Source organism: Carassius carassius, chromosome 17, assembly GCF_963082965.1.
Source record: "Carassius carassius chromosome 17, fCarCar2.1, whole genome shotgun sequence".
In the NCBI taxonomy this organism is placed as follows: domain Eukaryota; kingdom Metazoa; phylum Chordata; class Actinopteri; order Cypriniformes; family Cyprinidae; genus Carassius; species Carassius carassius.
The window spans coordinates 8502016-8520407 of record NC_081771.1 but is presented as its reverse complement, the minus strand read 5'-3'; the positions used below and the strand labels follow the sequence as shown (position 1 = coordinate 8520407).

The 18392-nt window shown below is 36.1% G+C and overlaps 1 protein-coding gene across 1 annotated transcript in view; it reads right to left on the bottom strand.

The window, feature by feature from the left end:
• Nucleotides 1–18392, bottom strand: part of LOC132160932 (metabotropic glutamate receptor 2-like) — a 33367-nt gene that overhangs the window by 11444 nt on the left and 3531 nt on the right. Inside the window, exon 2 of the mRNA XM_059570683.1 lies at nucleotides 10806–11500. Within this exon, the coding sequence (XP_059426666.1) occupies nucleotides 10806–11315 (510 nt within the window). The 5' untranslated portion in view covers nucleotides 11316–11500. The remainder of the gene's footprint in view (nucleotides 1–10805; nucleotides 11501–18392) is intronic.

The following is an 18392-nucleotide window of genomic DNA, read 5'->3' as shown; positions in this document are numbered from 1 at the left end:
GATTTGCTTTCTGCTTTCCTTTATGTCCTCTCTATTCACACACCCTTACTTTGATGCCACTGCTTGATCTGAGAAAGAAACAAGCAAGGTGAAACCAACAACATATTTATTTAATAATAAATTTAAATGGATAAAACATAGCAATATAACGTATATCGAAGTAAGACTTCACGGGTGTTTCAAAACTATAACTGGAGACTATCAGTAATTTTCTAAATTATAGTCTATGCTCTAATCACCTCTTAATTATAGTCAATTTTCTAATTTGCTCTTAAATTAGATTTAATAGCAGTCTTGTATTCATTAGGCAGCTTTGTACTACAGTAGCTTCAAATTCACTGCCATCAGTCTAAAGTACATGCAGGTGCTTATGGATATTTACTGATTACAGGTTGAGGATTTTAAATGCAAATGTTGCTCCTGTCTGATTAAATTTGTCTTGCACTACAGCAGAAAGCAGCCATTCATAATGCGATGAGAGATCATTTTCACCAATCAAGAGTTTTAGCATACACTTCCATAAATATATTAAAGGATCCAACATACCCAATGTTTTTTGGAAACGGTAGCACCACTGTACACTGTAACAGTATCTACGCACAGTTTTATACCAAGAGTAACCTTAAGTTTGATCAAAAGAAACTTATGTTATGTTAAGAAATGTTTATGAACGAATGGGATGACATATTTTAAAACAGATATCAGTGCCCAGATACTGAAAGATCTTCAAAGGTTTCAAAATAATTCAAATTGGTCACAGTTACAGTAGCAGCATAATGTTCTCAACAGGAATTTCAATCATATTTTGAGGAGCATTTCAATCCATTTGATTAGCGCTGATTAGCCGTGGGTCGCTTTTCTTTTATACCAAATGGCTTTGTGTGACTTAAACACATTAGATATGGAGCTAATGCCCTTTTTCATAATGTCATGATGCTGAGAGTATGCCTTCAAGACACAGCCTAGGATTTAATTATGAAAATCACCAGCCACATGGATTTGCAGACGGAAGATTCAGTTGTTAAGTGGATTAATTATTCTTCAGGAAAGGATGGCTCTAGCACAGCGGGATTTGCTTTTGTCGAAAGAAGTGGACATTCTGTATGTTTCATATTTAACATACAGCATCCAATTATTCCTGTTATGAAATACATTATTGCTGAAAATTCAGCTTAGCCATCATAAAAATAAATTACATTTAAAAATATGATAATAGAAAACAGTTATTTTAAATTGTCATAAATCTTACAATATTACAATTCTTACTGTATTTTTGATCAAATAAATACACCCTTTATAAGCATAAAAACCTTCTTTCAAAAACATAAAATCTAGTAGTGTAAACATGTTTTATTTATTTATTTTTTCTTTTTTACATTAAATAATTTTAGTTTTTCTCTTTAACAAAGTTTCTCAATCATATTTATATTTTTTTATTATTTTACATAATTATATATATGTTAGCATGTAAAATTATGAGCATGATGAGCATGTAAAAACTTTCCCATAAAGTCATGTTTGCAGTCTGATAATGTCCTTATCTCATGTCTTATTCATTTACACAGCTGCCTAACACTGGCCTGCTGTCAGGGACTCTATCAGTACACCCTCTGCGCTGCCTTCATATTGACTTCATATTGATTTTAGAGGAGAAACGATCCAGAGGCAAAAAAGAGAGGAAAATGGAGAATATAGACTGATAGAGAGATAAAGGGAGAGAGAGAGAGAGAGAGAGAGAGAGAGAGATTACACTGTAGTAACCTTGTTTGTAAGGCTCTGGGACCTTCTGCTCACACTAGTTCCAAGATGAGCTGGAGATAACTCAGAATATTGGTCCAATGACTCTCAGTCTCTTTAAGGAAATCTGTAATTTCAGCTTCCTCTTTAATCCAAGAGACTGAAACATCACAGCAGAGAGAGACTCACACCGAGGGCAAAGCAGCAAAAATAAGAAGTAGAGCAAGAAGAAAAAATAGACATTTTTCCATTGATATCCAGTACCGGTCTGTATATACAGTAGCTTAAGAATGAATTGATCCGAATACTCATTAATACACAGACTATTCATCTATTCTCACACTCATTTCTCACTCACTGATGCTCTTTTAACTCCTGGATGTAACACATTCTGCTTGTTTTATCACACATTCATCCGATATTTCATATAACACACAGCACTGGTTCCACTGAGCAATTTGTTCCCAAGCACAGAAAGTGTTACTATGAAATATGTATAAATAGAGTAAAGGGGAAAAAAATTAACACACTTTTGCAGAATGTAAAACAGTAAAAATAAAGATGGACAAGGACAATGTACTTCTTTGGACTGGCAAAGTTATCTGTTAAACTGCTTTTTGTTTTGAAAAGGGATATAAAGTCTATTTGGTTTATACTTTGAGGTTAAACAAAAGATACTGCTATTACAAAGTCAGTATCTTTCAGAAAGTGTTGGTACAGTACATTAACAGCATAAAAGCCAACTATTTAATTTAGAATAAAATGTCTTTACACAACAAAAATATGTTTTTAAACATATACATATCAATTATAAACTATAGGCCTACATATATTATATACAGCTGCCTTTATTATTTAGTGGATCATCATATTTGTTTGAAATCCCTGCTATAAATAATATAAGCCAAAAAAATAAAAACACTTTTAACTCACATAAGACTTCCAACACTTTTTATCTTCACATAAGATGAGATGAATTTATTGTGAAAAGGGACTTAGGTTCAAATCCCAAACTCACTACATAATCAATCAATCAATCAATCAGTCAGTCAGTCAGTCAGTCAGTCAGTCAGTCAGTCTGTCTGTCTGTCTGTCTGTCTGTCTGTCTGTCTGTCTGTCTGTCTGTCTGTCTGTCTGTCTATCTATCTATCTATCTATCTATCTATCTATCTATCTATCTATCTATCTGATAGATTTATATGTGCATGACTCTTCTGCTTTCATAAAGATATCATGACTTTTTAATATAAAAAACCAATCTGTTTGTCCCTAAAGATTGTCTCATCCTACTTTTGAAAATATATCACAAAGACACGCACATTTAAACACAGCCCAAAACTGCAGTCAGGCCTAATAAATAAAACCTCATAACATGCAGAAAAATACATACACGCAGGGATGTGTGTGAGGAATGTTATATGAGGATTTTGATAAATGCAGTGATAATGATGACCAAAATAATATTTATGATAATGCTGCTGTCATCAGTGATAATGATGATGAAGAATGACAGCTTCGGCGCTGGCAAAGAGAATATTAGTGACACGGAGAATGTTATGAATGATGGTCTAACGCTGCAGTGACATCTCTTGAGCAGCTTTGTCTGCCTCTACATCAAGAGGAGGTGGATTCCACATTCAAGATTTTGAAGAGTTCTGTTGCCAGGCAACAGCTGTGAATGTCTTTGGTCAGGAGGAAGTGTGACCCGGTTAGAGAGGAGAGGATCTCTCTAATCTTTCACCCCAGCCTGACAGAGGACTCTCTTGCTCAGGCTCACTGTCTTTCTGACAGGGGCCTTTACTTTCATGTGCCCTTTAGGTGGCATCAAAGTCACTAACCACCAGCCAAGGCTCACTCTCACAGTCTCAATGATCATTCAGCACATGAACCACAGATTATTTATTGTAATAGTCTAAATGTGAAATATCAGTTGAAATTTCCAAACATTCATTTTGACATTTATTGTAATAATCCAGTGAGATTTATCTTTGCACAAGGAGTCTGACAGCAGCCAGTGCTCCACACAGAGATCTGATCTGGAATGACATGAAGAAACAGAACAAACTGAGACAGACTCAATCCAGAAGTACTGTGGCAACATCTCCAAAATGCTTGAAGAATCCTTTGCGTTTAAAGCAGCTTTTGCCCTCATGCTTATATGTCTTTTAGGTAGCTTTGCAGGTAGGTTTCTTGAAGTGTCTTGGAGACGTTGACACAGTTCTTCTGGATTGAGTCTGTCTCAGTTTGTTCTGTTTCTTCATGTCATTCCAAACAGACTGGATGATGATCAGATCAGATCTCTGTGTGGAGCACTGGCTGCTGTCAGACTCCTTGTGCAAAGATAAATCTCACTGGATTATTATAATGAATGGCTAAATTAATATTTGGAAACATAAATTGATATTTCCTACTGACACACTACAGCAAAAGATAGAAATAACTGACTTAAAATTTTGGCCACCACTGTATATGTAAGTTCTCAAACCATTTTAACGAGGTCTTTATAAAAACTGACTGGTGTTATTTTACTGGACAGATGTCGAGTGTTGATGAAGCATTTAAAGAGATAAACTGCTGCTCATTATGGCACCAATAAACAGCCTCAGTCATGCAGACAGAGGTAATGGTATGTTTCTAACAGCCAGAGAGGGTCCTTATAAATCTCGCTAAGAATGGTGAACACAGTCAATTGATTTTCATCTTTCTATGCCCATCCATACTTGTGAAATGCTCAATTACCCAACTCATTTTTTCTTTATACTGTTGGTTTAAAATCATCTACATTATACTTTTATACTTAAAAGATTTCATTAGAAGAGGAACTGCTTTGCTTATATATTTGTTGTCAGTCTGTTAGCACTAGTGCAGGATACTGCTTCATTATCAGTCACAAAGCCAAGAACTCCAATAGACCGAATAAAGCTTTACATGCCAGCATGAATTAATCACTAGCTATTCCTGAGGCTAAATGTTCCTTGATATGATTACAGAATGAAGGCAATCAAGAATTAACTTGGAGCTCTGAGCATTTTCTGAGAAAATAAGTCAACTTCTGTAGGATTATTATTCAGTGCTTCACATGAGCGTTGAAAATTGTTAAGAATTCAGTTCAGTTCAAGGTCCTTTTGAATGTTTTTTCCTGTTTGGATAAAAGATAAAAAGCAGTATAAATGGTATGCCTGCAACTGCGTTGCAATAATCATAAGCACACTTTATACCAAGAAATGAAACAAGGTAAGACACCAATTATGAAGGTTCTACACCTGTATCTCTGCATAAAGCTGTGGGAGGAAGCTCACAGCTCATAATTCACATGCAGAGACTCTAATGCAACAGCGGCTTCATTAGGAAGGCCAAAGACACTGGTGGGAGTTTTCCAGGAAGCTTTCTCTCTGGCAGCATCAATCCTTGGTACAAAAAGAGTAGCTAAAACACAGGAAGGTGGCTGAGAACAGCTGAATATTTCACCAGAGGTGTTTTGTCCATCCAGCAGGACATCTCTAGCAGAACTAAGGCCAGAAAATTAATTAAGGATTCAAACAACAGGGAAATGCTATCATAGCCTTGAAGCCAACACAAAGAGATTAAGGGAAAATACTCTGGCTAGCTTGCAAGGTGGTTGCTATGCAGGTGGTGTTCATGTGGCCTTTTTTTTCTAAGTGAGTGACATAATAAGTGAGTGACATGACATTCAGCCAAGTATGGTGACCCATACTCAGAATTCGTGCTCTGCATTTAACCCAGCAGTGAACACACACACAGAGCAGTGAAAACACACACACTATGAACACACACCTGGAGCAGTGGGCAGCCATTTATGCTGCGGCGCCCGGGGAGCAGTTGGGGGTTCGATGCCTTGCTCAAGGGCACCTAAGTCGTGGTATTGAGGGTGGAGAGAGCACTGTACATGCACTCCCCCCACCCACAATTCCTGCCGGCCTGAGACTCGAACTCACAACCTTTCGATTGCGAGTCCGACTCCTACCATTAGGCCACGACTTCCCTCCTTCTACAGAGTAGCTAGGAGGTTTCTAGGGTTTTCTGAGTGATAGCTAATAAGCTGCATACTGCTACATAAATGTTGCTTTATCTGTGCATATTTGTTCTCTACTGATTCAGATTGGCTTTTTCACTGGAGGAAGCAATAGCATTAATAGAGGACTCGTTTGAAGTTAAAAACATCTTAATGATGGATTTGTTCAGATGGTTGCTGAGTAGCTGCATACTGACCCAAAATCAAAAGATTCTCTTAAAAAAGTAAAAAGTCCACATTTTCTCAACAAGTCAAATACAAAGTACAATTTTTGTCCACTGTTTAAAGTTTAAATCAGTAATTTAAAACTGGAAGCAACATGGGGAAGAAAAATGGTCTGTATTAAAGCAAAAGTTAACCCCGCCACAATCCCACCTCCCCCACTAGATATATAGACTCACCCTAAGGCCAAATCAAGATGTAGATGAGTTTGTTTCTTTGTAAGTAACAAATCCATCATTAACGCATTTTAACTTTAAACCTTAAATCCATAATAGATAGATAGATAGATAGATAGATAGATAGATAGATAGATAGATAGATAGATAGATAGATAGATAGATAGATAGATAGATAGATAGATAGATAGATAGATAGATAGATAGATAGATAGATAGATAGATAGATAGATAGATGGATGGATGGATGGATGGATGGATGGATGGATGGATGGATGGATGGATGGATGGATAGATTGTTTATTTAGCCACACGACAATGCCGGTGGAATTTGTTTTCGGTACAGTATGTTTAAGCTCTACATCATCATACATTACAAACAACAAATAGACAATACACTTCACAACATGTAACAATACAAGATACAGTGGGTACATGACCATGCGTAGTGTATGAGAGGAAAAACTAAACTAAAGAGAGGAATTCAGAGTCCTGATGGCTATGGGGAAAAAGCTGTTTGTGAAACGTTTGGTCTTGGTAGAGAGTGACCTGTAGAGCCTCCCTGAGGGAAGGAGCTGAAAAAGGTGGTTCGCTGGATGTGAGGGGTCAGAGATGATTTTCTTTGCCTGCTTTACAGTCTGATATGTATAAAGGGAATCGACTGAAGGCAGTGGTTTCCCTATGATCTTGGATGCTTTGTTGACAGTTTGCTGTAATGCTTTCTCCAGTGAAAAAGATCCTCTTTGTTCTTTTGCACCAAAATCCACTGACATACAGTATTTGTTTTGGACTGTTTAAGCATTTAAACACTGCTTGATCTGTGCATATTTCTCTCCTGATTCAGAAGAGACTACTGTTTCACTGGAGGAAGTGATATGGATAGAGGACTCGTTTGAAGTTAAAAACATCTTGATGATTGATTTGCTTCTTAAAAACATGCAGCTTTTCATGTCACAAGACATTTTGATGTACTGAGGACATGTGGGTTATTTGTAGACTATTGTCATGTTTTTATCAGCTCTTTGGTCTCATGCTGAAGGCACCCATTCACTGCAAGGGAGCAAGTAATGCTAAATTTCTCCAAATCTGTACAGATGAAGAAACAAATTCATCTACATCTTGAATGGCCTGAGGGTGAGTACATTCTCCTTTCTGGATGAATTATTACTTTAAAACAAACCTTAAAAAAAGAACACTGCATGCAAACGATCAGTAATTTAGTAACAAAGTTTGATGAAGAATACAAAAGCACAGCAAACAAATCTAAGTCTTATGAAAACAAATACCAATCAAAGATGACTTTTTCTTTCACAAGGATGAAGAACACAGGGCTGCAAAAGATGTCAAATAAATTTGGGAACAGGAGATAAGTGGGCCGTGAGATATTATGAATTCTTCACATTAATGAACTGACTGCATGTTTATTTAAGAATTTTTCAATGGGCCTTAATTAACAGGAATTACTGCATATTTTTAGCTTCAGCCCATTCCGTTTATTTGCTAAGCCAAGTCTTGTTCACTCTTTGTAGAAATGTAAATTTCTTCAGCGACATCTGTGCAACAACATATTGCGTTGTAAACCAGTCGACATCCCTTCAGCTTTGATGTACTGTCAAACGGATGATATATGTTTCAGATTTGGGGGGTTGGGGCTGTGCTTTGGAGCAGACACTTTAGAACAGCACCTCCATAAATAACTGCCAGGCGAGGACATGAACTTTTTATGAGAAAGGCACCAAATACCGACCTCAACCAAAATTACATCTCGTTCATCAGACTCTCTCTCTCATGCCCTAAAAGCTTCTGTAGCTTTTCGTCATTCTTATCGCTCCACAGGAGAGAATGCCAATAAAGGAGTCTAAACACGAGAACCTCTAAAAGCCTGAAGCAACCTCCTGCCTGTTTCATTCGACTCCACACAGCTACCAGTGAGTTCACACTGCTGTCAAGCAAGTCTCACCTTTACAAGCCTGCTCTCCTTTCACAGCCATACTTCCCTGAACAAAATCTGCAGCTTAAAAATTCATGGACAGATACAGAGTTATCAGCTCATAGTGGGACATGAGTAAGCATTCAGGAGCATATCATGAATACGGAATGCATAATGGACTTTTATTACCTCTTACTGTAAAATCCCAGTGCTATTTCTAAAGGCAAAAACCCACAAAGAATGAGCAGAATGAGTGTGTGCTGAATAAAAAGCAGGAAAATAGTTTTTTAAGGTTTTACAAAATTCAGAATTGAGTTTGTCCATCCTTGCCCTCAAAATGAAATGTATTAAATTTTAAATCAAATTAAATATATATAAACAAACACAAATTTCTACTATAAAAAAAAAAATCAAACTTCCACATTTTTTTTTAAAGATGTCTCTTATATGCTCAGCAAGGCTGAATTTATTCAATTAAAATACAGTCAAAACAGTAATATTATGAAATATTATTTATAATATTAATTATTATAATATTATTATTTAAATATTATTAATACAGATTTTAAAATAGAAATGATCACTTGATGTCAACGCTGAATTTTTAACAGCCTTTATTCCAGTCTTCAGAGTCACATGCTTCTTCAGAAATTATTTTAATATGCTGATTTGGTGCGCAAAATAAATAAATGAATTAATAAAAATTAATAACTAAATACAAAAACAAAAAGTACAATAAAATAAATAATCTTACTGACTACAAACCTTTGAAATGGTAGCATATTTTGTGGCATTACAAACATTATTGGATGTATAGTTAGAAATTATGAAAAAAAAAAAAGAATTCTAACTTGTATTTACTTTTTATTTTATTTTAGTTCCTTACATTCAAATTTTAATTACAATTCTACATCCTGTTTTTTTTTTTTTTTTTTTTTTACCAGATTGTATTTAAATGTCATTCTCAATTAAATTATGAATGACAAAAAACCCTTTGGTTACATGCCATTAGAAAACCATGCCATGTGGTGGCATGGACATCAAACTTGGAGCAATGCATTTCAGCATACCACGTTTGAAAATGTGCACATTTCCCTTACACAATGATACTGTACTGTATGGCTTAAAAAAACAAAGGAACAGTGTTACTTTCTGTGCTAGACAGCCCCTGGTCAAAATATGCTTTAACTTCTCAGAAAATCTTCAAAATATCTTATTTTGTATCTCAAACTGTAAAGAAAAATGACAGAAATTTCATTTTGGAGGGAAATGCTTGTATAAAGGAAATGACGGTTCTACAGTAAGTGGCGGAAAATGGCACAGGAACAGGGAATCCCAAGTGACATGCTTTAGAAGACAGCTGCTAGATGAGTCCAACTTACTTCAGCTCTCCAGAAAAGATCTCTCACTACTGCCCAAAGTTTCCCTTTACAGCATGTGAAAAGAAACCGTGCATGTGTACATATATGAATGAAACACTCCGACAGATGCCTGACATGAAGAAAACAGAAAGATAAGCAAGACAAATAAAAACTATGAACACGGAGGAAAGCAAAAACAGTTAGAGCAAGACGAGTGGGAGAGGAAAATAATTTCTGTAAAATGATGAAATAAAATTTCATACACTCAATTCTCTCTCTTCCTCCTTGTCTGTTTTTTTTTCTTTTTTTTGCATTATTAATTCATTTCATGTCCCTTTGCGGGCATTGCAGTAATTATGCTATGAAACCTTAAGAATGAACACATTTCTCTATCTCTTTCTCCATCTCAGCGAATGACTCATATACTCCAACCACAGCATGCATCTGAGTGATGCCAGTGATTTTAATGTGTTATTTAAAAGCCTCCATTCGTCAGCCAACACTGTTCTGTTGGGGGGATAAATAATTAACTTGTTATTTCAATTCAGTAAGGCTTAAACTATCAAATGTACTATTGGTATTTGCAGTGGGTCTTAACAAGCACCTAATTACCTGTCACACCAAAAGCAGCAATTCAAGAATTCCACAATAACAAGGCAAGCAATATCTCCTTTGCTCGTTTTCGTTCTTTCTTTCTTTCTTTCTTTCTTATTCTGCTACCTCCGTCAGTGTAAATATATGGTTTTTATTTATGTATTTGAAAAACTATATTTTTTACTGTGTGTTCAATTCCTTGAAAGAGTAAAATGACACCTCTCCTCAATTTATGTCTGTGGCACAAATTAAGAAAAACACAATTAAAGCATTGGTATTAATTAAAACTAAAATAACAAGTAGTATACAGTAATTGGGAGAAATAAAACTAAACTAAAATGGTACGAAATTTCATAACACAAATTGGATGGGTTGAGCATATGGATGACAGGTATTAAATTAAATACATTTAGTTATGTTCACACTAAAAAAAATGTTAGTGTAAACTATCAGACAATATAAGGCATACAGAAGAGGTTTTTGAGCAAATTTTGTAATTATGTTGATAATTTAATGTTTATGTGCATATCAGCTATAATACAGTATAGTTTATAGAGTTAACTGAACTAAACTGGAGGATTGTGCATACAGCAGAATGACAGCCATAGTGTGATAAACACAATATGCATGCAAATGACTCCTAATGCACATTTATGACTTGCTACATCACAGCATATAATCTGGTTATCAAGAAATTGTGCTGGAAGAAAACAAACAAGCAGATGAATAAACATAACGATGGGAAACAGTACCTGTATGGATACATCACTGTAGGAGCCTCCGATCACTCCAGAGATTGCAAGTGGAACATCATCATGGATGGCGTAGGATCCATCCGGACACGTGTACTCACTATCATCTACTTTTGTAAGCGAAGCGCGCACAAATTCGAGCGACTGCTCCAGCGCATAAGTGTCCTTTGAGCAAGTGTCCAGAATGTGGGCACCTAACGTTACCCCGGGCAAAATCTGATCATCTTGATTGATCTTGTCCAGAGCTAGCAGCATCGCCTCCAGTCTCTGAATCCCTCTTTGTGCATTGATACGGCCACAGTCCTGAGCTCCCTCCCCCTTTTGATGAACAGGAAACAGGCCTCCAATCACCAGGTCCCCCTCCATTATGATCTCTTTCTTGGAGGTGTCAGTGTTGTAACCTGGGACAGCCAAAGCCTGGGGTGTCCTGGCCAATAGAAGCAGCAGTAGAGTGAGATGAAGCGACCAGGTGGGGTCGTGACCTCTGAAATGAGCTGACCTCTGAGCCATGGTGAGCAAAGATCTGGACTCTTTACAGGTCAATCCCTATTTAGCAGTCTCACTTATTGGAAAGGGATTGAGCTCAGGCTAAAGGAAAGACTTCAGACACTTCAGTGCGTTTGTAAGCAGGGATAGGCAAACTCAAGCTTCATCGCCATCTCCTGTTTGTATGTGGAGTTAGTGAAGATCACAATCTGTGAATCAAACAGGTAGAAAGTGGGAATTAGATGCTGCACTGCAATACACAAACAATTGCCTTTTTTTAGGAGATATGTACGTAAATAATAAGCTTGGGGACATGAACATTTCTCAATGAAATCGAATTTGTACCATGCATTTTTTTCTATACTTAAAAATTTGGATCTCCCAAAAACTTTTTCATTAATTACTTACCCTCGAGTCATTCCAAACCCCTAAGACCTTTATTCATCTTTGGAACACATATTAAGATATTTTTGAAGAAATCCGAGAGCTTTCTGATCCTCCATAGACAGCAACGCAACTCACACGTTCAAGTCCCAGAAAAGTAATAAGGACATTGTTGAAATAGTCAAAGAGTGACATCAATGGTCCAACCTTAATTTTATGATGCTACGTCGATACTTTTTGTGTGCAAAGAAAACAAAAACAATGACTTTATTCAACAATTTTTTCTCTTAGATGCATTGCTGTCTACAGAGGGTCAGAAAGCTCTCAGATTTCATAAAAAAAATATCTTAATCTGTGTACCGAAGATGAATGAAGGTCTTACGGGTTTGGAATGACATGAGGGTGAGTAATTATGATTAGTGACAACATTTAAATTTTTGGTTGAACTAACTCATTAAAGTGGGTTACAGCAACCCAAGAATTTTTCAATTCCTGAAAAAATATTTTACAATCTACTCGGTAAATTGGTAAAATAGTGGTTTACGTAATGCTTTTGTGTGGGAACCAACATGAATAATTTCCGTTAGTGTTAATGTAACTTTGCTGAATCTGGATAGGGGATTTCTATTTTCCAGCATGCATTGCTTGGGACTGGATGGGGAGAGTAAATGTTGAAATGAAGTGTTATATTATGTGTTTTTAAGTAAGATGAAAAAAGTAGGAACCCATTAATATTTAATCTTCTGTTATGCTGGGATTTTGCAGCTTTTCTCTCATATGGTGGCGTTTTGGGGTTATTATTGTGGTGAAGAGTGAAGCTAAGTTATGAAAATATGTTGCTTTACTCAAATAGAAATTAGAAACTTCACATTAAGGTTTCATTTCTTGACATTAATAAACTACATAACTTATCATAAAATAATGATAAACAATATTTTTTCTTTGTTAATGTTAACTTTATTCCTAAAACATGAACAATTATCTGCCAGTGGGGTTATATAAACTTTTACTTTCTTTATAACCTTGTTTTCTCCTTGAATTAAGTTTTTTAGTCATTCTGAATTATTATTTTTTTAGTTAGTTTTATGCAAAAACTCTTGACTTACTAGTTTTTCATCTCAAGTAAACATATCTTGATTTAATAATGTTTAGATATACATACTGAAAAATAAGACAAAAATATTGAGTAAGAAAATATTTTTTGGCAGTGCACCAGCATCATATATTACATGTGGTTAAAAAGATATATATACATTTCATGATGCTATAGATTTAATGGAGTTACTAGACCTGTCTTATTTGATTGGCATTTATTGAATACTGATTTGAGTTACATTTAAAAGGCAATTAAGAAAACCACACATTTTAATATTGCAAAGTAAAAACATTTCAATATGCATCAATGTGTTAAATCTATCATTCAAGAATCATGTTAAATTGTCATTTCTATAACATCATGGGAGAAAACCTAATCATAAATAACTATCATAAATACCAGTGTTTCATTGCATTGTTAAATGTAATTGTAAAATCCTTTACATAAGTAATAAGGCACCAAGACATTTAAATCATACAATAGATCACACATCATTAGGATACTAATCTGACTAGTACATTTGAAACAGTTCAGTGAGCAGTTACAAGACAAAAAACCTGACTTGACTGAGGGAAAACTGGATCATTAGTATTCGATTTATTCTTTGCTTATCAGTGGTTGTAAGAGATCCCCAGCTGAGAGACTCAAATGTAATTTGTTTTGCAGTTGAAATATCATCATTAGGCTGTACTGATTTTCTCTGTAACTGTCAGTATTGAATTTCTCAGAATTTCTCTGTTATTTCATCGGGCTGCTGGATTTGTTAACTCACAGCGCTAGGTGTGGGCTCCCTAAGGCCCCTTTCCCTTAACATCCTGGCTAGTCCATTGAGGGCTTTGTTCACTTTTGTATAATATATATGTGTGTGTGTTAGGCTCTCTGCTCAGGGGACAGTGTGACAATTGTAGTGTAAATCTAGCTAGCCTGAACTCATGTAGAGGATCACTATCAGACAGCTTGTACGCCAACAGCTGCTCCACACACACACACACACACACACACACACAAGCATCTGTAATCACATCAGTATATACAGTACGTTTGCATATAACTGCATTAAGAAATATAGCAACCTTAAAAAATGCAGTTACAGCATGCACTTAAAAAAATTTAATAAAAGATTCCACATGTAATAAGCAAATTGACCAGATTTGTTTGTGTCTCTTTCCTTATTTTTCTCTGTTATATGCCAGCATATCAATGGGGAGCATACATTCTAATTTCACACATGCTAAGAGGTGTGGAGTACAACTTTCGGATGTTGTGAATGATATAATTATGAGGTTTGCAGCCTCCATTCCTGGAGTGTGTGAGAAGAACGTGTGTGTGGAGAGACTGCATGCTGAGGTGGTTATTTACTTTTAAATTACAATGACTTTTCAACTGAAAATCACTACAATTTCAAGTGAAATAAGAAATAAACTACACTGATTTAACCTTCATGTTCGACCTAATGTATAGGGTTGATATTTCAAGAGGAGAATTCACTAAGAATGAATTGCACCTGCTAATAACATCATCTGCACGTTCGGTCTGAATTGTTTCGGCACCTCATTCACTAAAGGAATTATGCAAATCAGGTAACAGTCCCAGCATGTTTAAGAAATTGTGCTGAATGCCATTTGCACAGCACTGTTCCCCAGTTTGCAAGCCAAGTGGGAGTGCAAAGTTGTGGAAGATGCTGAATTAGCAGTTTAAAAGGCCAAAAGTGATCTCTATATACAGTATGTGCATCCGTTATATATGCTTGGATATAAAACTCTTCCCCATTATTTGATATTTTGATGAATTACTACTGCCACGATAAATAGAAAATATACTGAAAAATAACTTTCGCAAAAGTCTGTGGCTACTTTTTGAAACTACAGAGGGCTGAAGTGTTGATAACATCAGGAAAGTAAGTTTTAAGTTACTGTAGATCAGAGAAACATAAACTACCGGCCAAAAGTTTGGAATATTGACTTTTTTATGTGTACAATGTTATGTTTAAAAAACAAATAATAATTGCTCACCAAGGCATTCCTTGGATGTAAAAAAATAAAAATAAAATACAGATAAAAAAAGTTGAAAATATATAATAAAATAGAAACAGCTCTTTTAAAAATGACATTTTTTCATTATATGAATTTCTGCCACTGAATAGAAAAAAAAGTATTTTTATCTCACAATTATGACTTTCTTAGAATTGTGTAATGCGAACTTGCAATTCAGACTTTTTCTTAGAACATAAGGATATACTGTACTCGTAATTGTGAGAAATAAAGTCAGAATTTCGAAATACAAACTTGCAGTTCTGACTTTTTTCTCACAAATGTGAGTTTGTATTTCGCACTTCTGACATTTTTCCTCACAATTCTGATTTATATCTCTCAATTCTGACTTTTTTACGAGTTATAAAGCCCAGTTCTGAGGGGGGAAAAGATCGATATGTTCTCGGAATTGCAAGTTTATATCTCACAACTTAAAAACTCACAATTGCATGAAGTTCTGAGAAAAAAAAGTCACGATTGTGAGTTTATATCTTGCAATTTTTGACAAATAAAGTAAGAACTGCAAGATGTATACTCACAATTGTGAAAAAAAGTCAAGTACGAGACCATATTGGAGAAATAGTGACTATAAATAAGGAGGAAAAATACATTATAAATTAGACTATTTCTTTTCACCAGGACGAGTGTCATAAACATCAAATGAAAAATCAAGAATGAAGAATTAACAGCCAAAAAGAAGTCCAACTGACCAGCAGGAGAGGGAGTGCTTGGGAATTGGATTGTGTGTGTGTGTACATCCATAGCACAAAATATATGTGTTCATCTCACTGAGACACACACTTACTCATTAGGGTCTTCTCCCTACCCTTTGTTTCCATGGAAACATGCGAGACAAGAGTGAAAGGAAGGAAGAGAGAGAGGGAGTGAGAGAGAAGTGAATCTAAAAGGGTCAATCCAGTCTGCTAGGATGGGAGTGGAGTCCCTATGGGAATTCCTGTAAAGCTGGTGTAAATTGGCTATATCTTTTCACGACATACAACCCATGAACCGCATCTCTTAAGGATTAATACTCACATCCCCTCGTAACCATAAAGATTATTTGAGACCTCTCTTCTCCACAACAGAATTAATTTATTGGATGATAAGCTTTTTAAGTAATATCTGACACTATAGTGTAATGTTAAAGTGTTGAAAATGTCCCATTTTCATGATCGTGAACAGAAATCAGGTCTGGGACAAATGGCAAACAGCTGTGGAAGAAAACAAGGGTGAGTCCTGATAGCACTGCAGAACTTGTAATCAACTTGAAATTAATTTTAAATGTTCAATGCAACACTTAACAATAAAACATGTAGGGCAGGACTTAAGTTTATTTAGGGGTTTTTAACTGAATTTTAAAAGTTGTCTCTGTAAAACAGGTGGTTGAAAAATAAAGACCATTGGTGGTATCAGCCAGAAATGTGTTATTGCAGAAGCAGAGCAATTTATATATTTTGATATTGATATATGTTTGATAGAAAATATTTTAGTTTACTTTACACACCCTAGTGTTTTTCAAAATCGGTATGTCTTCTTGTCCTATAGGAGGTGTTACCATAAGCGGAATTCCCAAGCTGTTCTTTTCCAAAATGAAAGTGAATAGGGACCAAGGGCTATAAATGACGTTTTTTAAAGCAAGATCTCCAATTAATAATTACTTAAATGTCAATATTTCGGATACTAAGTGCTTCCTTAGCACTGAAACAGAGTGCATATGTCATATGGGCTAATTTTATGATATTTTTAGGTGCTTTTTTACCCTTTTGGGTGTCTTCCTTTGTATGGAAGAGTGAATATTATTTAAACCAAACCAATGAATAGAACAACATGAGGGTAATTATAAGAAACAACTTTCCCTTAAAGAAAGTAATTTTGATTTCATGTTGACTTAAAGCTCTGTAGTTTATTTATCTCCAATTACAGAGATGGCTGTCTGCATATTTACACTAGAGATATGGCAATTCTCAGTAACCACCAAGTAACCGCTCTGAAGTGGAATATCACATTTACATTTATTCAAATTATGTAAATACATGGCAATTAAGGCCCATAAATATGCCTGAATATCCAGTCCAATTCCCCGTCTTTCTCTACTCTCCTCTCCTTCTCCTCCACTATCACTTATATCTTCCGCTTCACCAGATGGCCTCTTCAGTTTGATGGCGCTGCTTCTGCCAGCCTTCAAGACTGCTCCAGCCATGCAGTGTGAAGACACAGGGGAGCTGAGAGATGCTGGCAGAGCACAGAGGAAGAGACAGAACGCAAATAAGAGAGAGGAAGGAATGAGCAACCTTAAGGAGGGGGAGGACCCTCCCAAAGTGTTAATCCATTTAAGTATTTTCAATCTCATGCTGGCAAAAAGAGCAGCATGAATATGGTAATAGCACATCTTGGAGAGAGGTCATCTTTATGTAACCGCAGGGCCGAGGGAGGAAAAGGTAAGGGAGGAATTCCATACAAGGGCTCTTCTGCACTGATTAGAGAGGAGAAACTATGTAAATGAATTTCAGGCCACATTTTAGATGACAAAAAAATACATTTCCAGGGCAGCAGGGCATGTACCTGTATGCTGCTGCATGCTTTTTTACCAATCCAATAATCCTTCTTAGCGATAACCTGATTTTATGCGACCAACCTGTTGCTTTATTCAAAGTGGTCAACATTACTCATCAGTTAAACTGTAATCTCCACCGTCAAATACCAAATGCTCAATATTAAATTCCATTTGCCACAGTTAGCCATGCGATAAATGCACATTACACACCCGTGAGAAAATTACAGCTTCTCTCGGTCTGTGCTACATTTGGGCCGCCACCGTGCCAAGTCTGACCTGGCAGTGATAAAGCTGAAAACAATAAACTGACTGAATTACAACTTCAGTTTCTGCTAATCGCTGGATTGCAGTACATTTCTCGACAAGCTGACAAATGTCTTTTTAATTTGGAGCTCCAAACCACAAATCCAATTCAAACAACTGTGAGTCTGAGTAATGCCACAACCCAGCAGGCACGCCATTTGATAAGCATCCAAAGAGTCGGTGGCTGCTGTCCAAATTAGGTCTTGAACACCTTACTCAGGGCCCTTTGAGCAGCCACATCATCAGCCACCATTTGAAGGGGAACTGCAATCAAGTGTGTACAACTGCTCACTCCAAGGGGCCAAAATGACAGTTAGACAAGGCTAAATGCACTGAGCACTTTCTGGAAATCAGACTAGGAAACAGTCCAATGATCCTCTTCAAAGATTAAGCCATAATAAAAGATGTCTACTTCAAAAGTACTAAATGAGATAAATCATTTTTATCAACCAACGGTTAGTTCTTAAAAAGTCCACAGGAACTAAAAGCCTATGAGTGTCACGATTGCTACATAGAGGAGCAAGGAACGCGACAAGATGAGGGATAATCATAAACAAGTCTTTAATAATCCAAATGTAGGGAAACACAGGGCAGGCAGGAGAGCTCACTGAGGTCTGGATGTTTCACTGATGCTCACTGAGCTTGGAGACGACAGAAAATAACAAATATAATGCTACCGATCAAAATCCCCACACTCCAAACCACTATGAAATCAACTACACAGAAGATCAAGA